Raw genomic sequence first — 7,854 nt, 5'->3', positions numbered from 1 at the left:
TTTGCACATGTCGAGGAGCGCGTCAGGCTACATTTCACTGTGTGTTATACTTGTATAACTATGCATGTGACAAATAAAGAACCTTGAACCTTGAATAGTAATAAGTAAACTGTAAGTGTGTGCATGTGAAATGGTATGACGATTAATTTATGTGCTGGTTTTTCTTGAATGACAAAGCAAAATTTCTTCGAAGGGAGACAACAAAGGCTAATCTAATCTAAACTGAACATTGGAATCATAATCCTCAGAGTTTATCCGTTCCTTTTACCAGTGCCAGCATACTTATCTAACTGCTTCGCATCACACAAAAAAGTGAAGTGGAGCTTTTGCTCACAGAGCCTCCAAGTTTTTTGTTCTCTACACTGAGTTCACACTCAGTGACAACAAAAACTGCAGAGCTGACACTGGCATCAATCAGAGCTGATTGATATCAATCCTTAAATAACTGTAATAAAAGTTTCCATTTCCCCACTTTTTTTACAGGATAATCTGATGCTGAAACAACAAAACTTGAATGTTCTTCCCCAGGCCCAATGGGGGGAGAAAAGGTTAACAATGCAGGAGAAAGTCGTCCAGTGTGTGCAGGTGGATTTCACTAATCTGATGCGGAATAAATGGTTGAAGAGCGAGATTTACAACTATGAAAATCCGGCTGTGCAGGATACTGCTGCATTCACTGAACTATTACAACCGTAATATTGCTTACTATTCAATAGTTACAAGCACATGTGACCACCTTGTGTACGTAGATTCACATTCTGTTGCACCTTTATAACAACTATAAAGGCAACCGGCATGTGGGGCCAGTCAAAAACAACCTAAGGACACAAAGTACGACTTAAATTGAAAGGTCTCCTTCGTTTACAACGCTCGACAGAACCATAACAGGCCAAAAATCTACTATATTATGGCACTATATAAGTAACTGCAGATCTTCTGACATTTCAAATGCATTTCCTGGAGTAGACTTCAGTAGAAATTCCAAAGAACGCAAATGAATATTGGACAGCCGTGATAAGCTAGCGGTTTATGGCTATATGCTAACGGATAACATTAATGAACCGGCAGGTTTAAGCTAACTTCCCACTCCTAACTATTTACCAAGCCCAGGCAAGATGCACAGAGCGCGAGCGTAACCATCCAGCGGCCGGTTGCTCCTTGGCCGCCCCTTCCTCCGCCAACCACCTCCACCCGGTCGTCGCTGTTTTGTGTGGTCTTTCTCTTCGCCCCCTTTAATGCGTTCTTCATTTCTCGCCCAGTGTCCTTCCTCTTGTCAAACAGGGTGTCCTCCTCCTTGTCGTCGTTGTCGTCCTCCTCCATACTGGCGAAATGGACGTGCTTCTTTTTAATATCGGTGTCACGCGTGACGGACGTAGACATAGCTGTCGGTCTAGCACCGAGAGAGAGAGAGTGTGTTGCTGGGAGTGATGGTGAGCTGTCACAACGCCGCACAACTGCTGACTGACTACAGATAATAAAGCGAGTCTTTTATCTCCTCCCGTTCTGGCGCCTCGTGTTTGAAGGCCGCAGTTGGTTATTAAATACACGGATTTTTTGAGTCGGACATCTTTAATGCGACGGTGACCGCAGGGTACCACCGCTGCAGCCGTGGAATCCCTCCATATGTCAACAGCTGCTGCCTGTATGGCTGCTGAAGGTTTGCAAAGATCATCTATTGGGATTGTTGCTCACTCCGTGTGTAAAGAGACACCTTCCTTTTGAATAACCTGAATATTTTTTTTTTACTTTAATTATATTAATCAGCAAGCACTGTTTTGTAATGTTATCACTTTCACCTGTGCGTTTTCGTATTATTGCAAATCAATGGACCTGGGACCTATGCAAAACCCAGAATGTCATGTGCCAAAACAGGCGATCGCTTCGCTTTGTTTATGAGCTTTTTAGTACCCTGAAGTCATGGCAGAGTAAGACCTCTGTTTCTACTGGCTGTTCACAGCTCAAGAGCACCAAATGATCCAGGGCTGCCGGTGTCCTGTCTTAGTCGTAGTTAGAAGCCTTTTCTGCCTGGCTGTTGTGAAAGCACATGGCGCCATCTAGAGTTTGTACCAAGTAAACTGGCTGAGCACAAATAAAAACCAAAGCGTGTAAGAACTTTAATTACTTGGCAGCAAAGTTGCAATAGGTCCAGGCTGCTGGGGGCATCCCACGATGCACTGTGTGTTTCTTCTTCACTCAATCCTCCCTCAGCCTAGTTCTGCTGGAGGGTTTTTCCTGTTAAAATTGAGTTTTTCCTTCCCACTGTCCCTAAAGCGCTTGCTCATAGGGGGTCATATGATTGTTGAGGTTTTCTGTGTATTACTGTATGGTGTTTTCTTTACTATATAAAGCTCCTTGAGGCAAATGTTGTTGTGATTTGGTGCTATATAAATAAAACTGAACTGACTTCAAAGACCTGAATTTTAAAAATCCCCTTTTCTCCCTTAAACATTTCAAGTCCAACATTCTTTCGTAAATTCTCAGCTATGTAGAATAACTGCTAATGCCAATGCATTAGTGCATATAAATATTATATTTGACCTTATTTATGAACTACAATTTATACAATCTTATATTTCCTTAAGAACAAGAAGAAGAATGTCTTTTAATTTCAAAGGTATTGGTAACAAGAGCTCTCAGATAAATGTCAAAGCTATTACAGATACTTGTGAAATTGTAGTTATTTAGTAAAATACTCCACTTTAAATTAACTTCTTCTAATTAAAATACCTCACGTAGCACTCTCACTGTGGTATGTTGGAGCCTGAACACCTATAAGAGAGGTTCTAATAAGAAATTGCAGTAGTTTGGCCTTGACGTAACAAGTAAGCATAGAAGAAAACATACAGGGGTCAATCTTAAATGTAAATCTTTAAAGGTTTTGCGGTGTACTTCATGTGGCAGCATGGTGTGGTTTTGTGGGAGCAGGTCTGGAACACTTGTCACATATTTTCTGATCAGTTCCGCCCATTCATGCAGAAGCATGCTGGGACCATTCAGAGAGGAGCTTGCAACAAGAAGGAGAGCAGCTGCAAAAACACACTGGACACACACGATGCACAACAAGGACTAAGCACTGTAGGAAAAAATAAAGAGCACCGCAAGCACTGTCTGCTGTGCTAGCTGTTGGGAACCTACGGTGGTTCTTACTTGCTGTGATATGAATTTTCAGTCTCCTTTTATGGCTTTGTTTTTTTATAGAATAGCAAAGTGATTGGTATCAAATCCTCTATCAGAGTTGCCCATATGCTCCGATGCTGACCCTGCATACAATGCTGCACAGAGTCCACCGTCAGAGGCCATAAAAAGATTATGAGTAACCTACACTGGTGCTGTTCCTGTGCTGTGATGAACTCTAAATCCTGACTGAATCAGGTGAACACTGTTGGGATAATATGTTACTGTGAGGCCTATATGATATGAAGGGACATGATCATTCATGACTTTGTAAAGGAGGATTTTAAATTCAATTCTAGGTTTAACATGGACTCAATAAGGAGAAGTCGATATGGCAAATGTGATATTTCTACCTGGTCTCATGCTGCGGTATTTTAGATCATTTGAAGGCTTTTCAGGGAGCCTGATACTAAATAATAACAGTCCAGACAAATATTTACATTTGTTTCATGTGTCCTAACCTGGGCAACAATGACGCCAGGGTTCCTACATATAGGACATTCATTAGCTCCACATCAGTACGTGTTCCCCACCCCCAGGCAGTGCTTTCTGACTGTTAAGAAATCCTGGTTCCTTTACTGAGATCCATAACCTAATAAAAGTGCAGAAGGACTAAATCTAGACAAATCATCTAATCACACACGCTCACACATGGGTCAAAAGAAGATAAAGATTATTAGAGAAAAACTGTGAAGGAGTGGCATGTCAGTGTCTCACAGGTTCAAAGGTATAAAGTGTTTTTGTTCATGTTCAGTTTTACTGCACTTGATTTTACATCTTGGTTAAATGAACTTCAGTGTTTTCTATGATCTATAGGCATAAATTAAAAAAAACCCAGATAACTTAAAAGTAAATATTTTTACTGTTTTTAAAATGATTAAAATTAATTGTGTTTACATACATTGCATATACTGTTGTTCACAACACATCCTGCAACAGAGGAAATGTAGACACATTCATATTTAAGAACACTTTTTGGGGAGAATACATGGAAAAGGACGGAAGCAGTAAAGATGCAGCAAATAAAGCCAGTGGCTGGATTAGATGGCAAAATAACAGCAACTAAATACTGTTAGGCTTTGGTGTGTTAACTTCAGCAGATTGTCTCAAAGATTTTGGTCTATAGTAATCACCAAGTAAAAATAAATCATGCAATTTAAAACAAAGCATCTCTTTGGTTGGCACATATCATTTCTAGAGGCACATATGACCGAACAGCTACAAAAAACAAGTAAAAGCGCGAATAGAGTGCAATGAATACATACAACAAAGCATTCATATTCATATATGGCAATGAGAAATTACTCGAGGCTCTCACAAATGAATAGCACTATGATGGCACTCCACCATAAAGAGTCATGCACATCATAAGGATAAGACATGGGATTTAAGCATAGTATTGGAAATGCGGAAGATTTCAGTCACTTTGTGCATTAAAATAAAATAAAATAATGGCAACATGTTTTTCATTGAAGAGCAAAGTTAAGACGTATTCACGGTGACAGGACAGTACAGACAAGGAGCAGAGCTCTGCTATCATCTGAGGTAGCGGGTCACAGGTCTGCAGAGGGAAAAAAAAACACTGACCCACAGCATTTCTATGATGGAGATTCATTTCCCCGGCGGCGTGAGTTTTCCAAATATGCAGTCCACCACAGTCAGTGATGGGTGACATCACTTGGTTCACTGGCACTACATAGGGGGCTTTGGGGAGGCGAATGAGGGCAAGCAAACACACTTTCAGACATTTTCATTTGTGCACAGTTTGGTCTTCAGTCAGTTCATTTAAGGCTTTTAACAACATGAAAGTCTCCAGAAGTGAAAAATAAATAAAACACAAAACAGATACCTTTCTACTGAATGTCACTGAACTGGACAGAGTTAATAATTAATGGGACTGATGGTCACATAGTCAATTATTAGTTAGACTCACGTCCACAGTTCAAACAGAGGCGTCTCTGAAATGATTCAGTAGAGTGAGTAAATCATACAGAGGTGAAGGAAAATGCACAATGTTTTGTGGGGTTTTGGGCCATTTAAGAGATCATCTGACATGAACCAGGTCAACTGTTAATGAATGCTGCACAATTTAAGTATGAACTCAAATGTGAGAGAAAATTACAAGAAAATGAACAAAAACGGTCCCCATCTGGCAGTAGGCTTTAACAAAGGGATGAGGATTCAATTAAAAGGTAATATCTTCCAATTTCTTCGAATGTGCCCACTCAGCATGTTGCTAAAACAAAACCCACTCATGCCCTAACTTGGCCAGTGACCTAGAGTTCAGTTCAGCTCTTCATCCCGCTGTCTTTGAAAGAGCAAAGTAATCAACAAACTGATGCAGTACATCAGATACGCATGGCTAATGTAAGTGGTGAATGTCTTCTTATGTGCTGATAGGCTGAAAGCAGTCAACAAAGTTTTAAACAGATATGACTTGATGATAAGTGAACTTTCACAGTGGCTAGAAGTCCTATTTTTCCTACTCCAGACTAATGTTTTCTGCTTGCTTCCAGTCTCTGTGCCTTTTTTAGGATAACCAGTTGCCACATATTTACTTTCTAAAACTATTTCTTTAAATATAACATCTAAAACACTGAGGAGGTTTGATTTAAAGCAGCCTCTTTGAATGAATCAGTCACAGTACCAGATTAACTGATGACACAGTTGCAGGGGGCTTTTTAGAACCCTCTCTATGCTTTCATGTTTGTATAATGTGATCATTAATAATTCAATAGTGGTAATTTTGGAAACACAGTGCAGCATAAATTCTGGGATGCTCCACAGCATGGGATCAAGAGTGGATAATAACCTTAACCCCTTAAAGCCTGAAATATAAAATAATTGCAGAAAATTCTTGTTTACTGAACCATCAGACAAATTTGTTTAAAAATTAAGTACATTTTAATTATCTTATATGACTTTTAATTTGTACCATATATTTGCTACCTCTGGTATTTTAAAAAATGTATTGTGCAGTTTATTTTGAATTTTTCAAGGGAAAGAATTACGGGCTCAGTGAGGTGAACTTAGAGCTTTTGGGTGCCAAGCTCTGCTTGGTGAGTTAAACAGCCTTTAAATGATCAGATTTCCTAGATCCAACCTCGGAAGGGAAGCTGGGTCAGCATCTCTGACAGGACATATTTTATTGTGCTTCCCAAAGCTGCATCCTTACAAGCACCTCAGATTTACAGCTCAGATTCCAGAGTCAGACAGAAAAACCTAGACTTTTGAGAGCACTTCTCTGAGCCGATAGTTACTGTGTGTCTTTTTAAAGACCAATCATTGATTAGGGATGCACTGACTGTCAAAAGGACCGATACCAGTACAAATATCAACGGTAATACAGATACTGGTACTGATACAGATATTGATGTCTTAAAGAGCATCTGGAAGCCTGCAGATAACAGTATTTGTATTCGTTTTTGTTGTTATCTAGTTCCCAGTTTGGTCCAGGAAAACAAATATAGCATATTGTTTCATTTGTGTCAGGGTTTTTTTTCAGCTTTTGTTAACTTTTAGGCAGGACATCAGTATATGCCAATTTATTTGCAGAAATGCTGGTATCAACCAACCCCGACCGCTGTATCAGTGCACCCCTAAAACAGATTACATAGCATACTGGAGGACATAAAGATGGCAGGGTTAAATATAAATCTTTGGCAGACTGGTTCACTATGAACTTATACAAAAATTTAAATTAACACCATAAATTGTTTCCTATGTTTTTCTGTAGGTTATATTATACAACATGTTTTAACTGTATGTCTAAAACTGTATGATAGTGATGAAAAGTCTATGTTAAGATTAGAGTAAGCCCAGTGAGAATGGCTGCTGACGGAGTTGATCTTGGACACAGTACTGCATGCCTAACTCTTATTGTGACAAAAAAATAAATGTCCAGTTTTCCCCATTTTCAGCTACAATTTCAAGCTTGTCTGATGTAAGATTAGTTCAGTCTGATGCATAGTTCTTCAGGATCACATTTACGTTCAGCTTCAACATATGACTCTGATATGTTTGAACACTTTGGCATTTTTTCCTACTTAAAATAGTCTTCACTTAAACACAGAGTATCTTAATACTATCAATGAGCAGCAGCAGCCTCAGTCTGACCCCCTGCACCTCTCTGTCAGTCTCTCTCTAGGGGTATTTAGAGGACAGACTCTCCTGCTTTGTGTTGCACAACTTCTTGAGCCTTTTCATGATTCATCATCTTCTGGTCAGCGTCCTGCTCCCCTTTCACGGCCTCCTTTTTCTCTCTTCTCTTGTGCTTGGCTTCCACCCAGGGTATCAGACACAGCAAGGCCCCGCCAATGATCGGTGGGACTCCTGCTAGGTAGAAGGCCATGTCGTAATATCCCATTTTGTCCCTCAGATAGCCTGCAACCAGATAAAGGGGGGGAAACGGTCAAATAAACACAGCTAAAGGTCAATGTTTACGATCACATCCAAATACAAAGAGAAACACAAGTGTCAGAACTCCTAAACATCACAAGATTAACAGCTGGTGCTGACCAAGATGTCATTGACTTTTGTCACCTGTATGGCTTCTTTACATATGTAAACTCTCCTAATAAAGATGGCTTCCAGCTCTAACACACACACACACACACACACACACACACACACACACACACACACACACACACACACACACACACACACACACACACACAC

General features: G+C 40.0%; 2 protein-coding genes across 2 annotated transcripts in view; both read right to left on the bottom strand.

The window, feature by feature from the left end:
• The window catches only part of mfsd4b (major facilitator superfamily domain containing 4B), a 7,800-nt gene extending 6,089 nt beyond the window's left edge, over positions 1 to 1,711 (bottom strand). Inside the window, exon 1 of the mRNA XM_005746188.1 lies at positions 1,102 to 1,711. Within this exon, the coding sequence (XP_005746245.1) occupies positions 1,102 to 1,380 (279 nt within the window). The 5' untranslated portion in view covers positions 1,381 to 1,711. The remainder of the gene's footprint in view (positions 1 to 1,101) is intronic.
• A 3,263-nt stretch (positions 1,712 to 4,974) lies between these two features.
• Positions 4,975 to 7,854, bottom strand: part of slc16a10 (solute carrier family 16 member 10) — a 29,574-nt gene continuing 26,694 nt past the window's right edge. Inside the window, exon 6 of the mRNA XM_005746187.1 lies at positions 4,975 to 7,557. Within this exon, the coding sequence (XP_005746244.1) occupies positions 7,328 to 7,557 (230 nt within the window). The 3' untranslated portion in view covers positions 4,975 to 7,327. The remainder of the gene's footprint in view (positions 7,558 to 7,854) is intronic.

This window comes from Pundamilia nyererei, unplaced genomic scaffold, assembly GCF_000239375.1.
Source record: "Pundamilia nyererei isolate P.nyererei 1_Seehausen unplaced genomic scaffold, PunNye1.0 scaffold00174, whole genome shotgun sequence".
Taxonomy (NCBI): domain Eukaryota; kingdom Metazoa; phylum Chordata; class Actinopteri; order Cichliformes; family Cichlidae; genus Pundamilia; species Pundamilia nyererei.
This window is presented reverse-complemented; position numbering and strand designations above follow the sequence as displayed.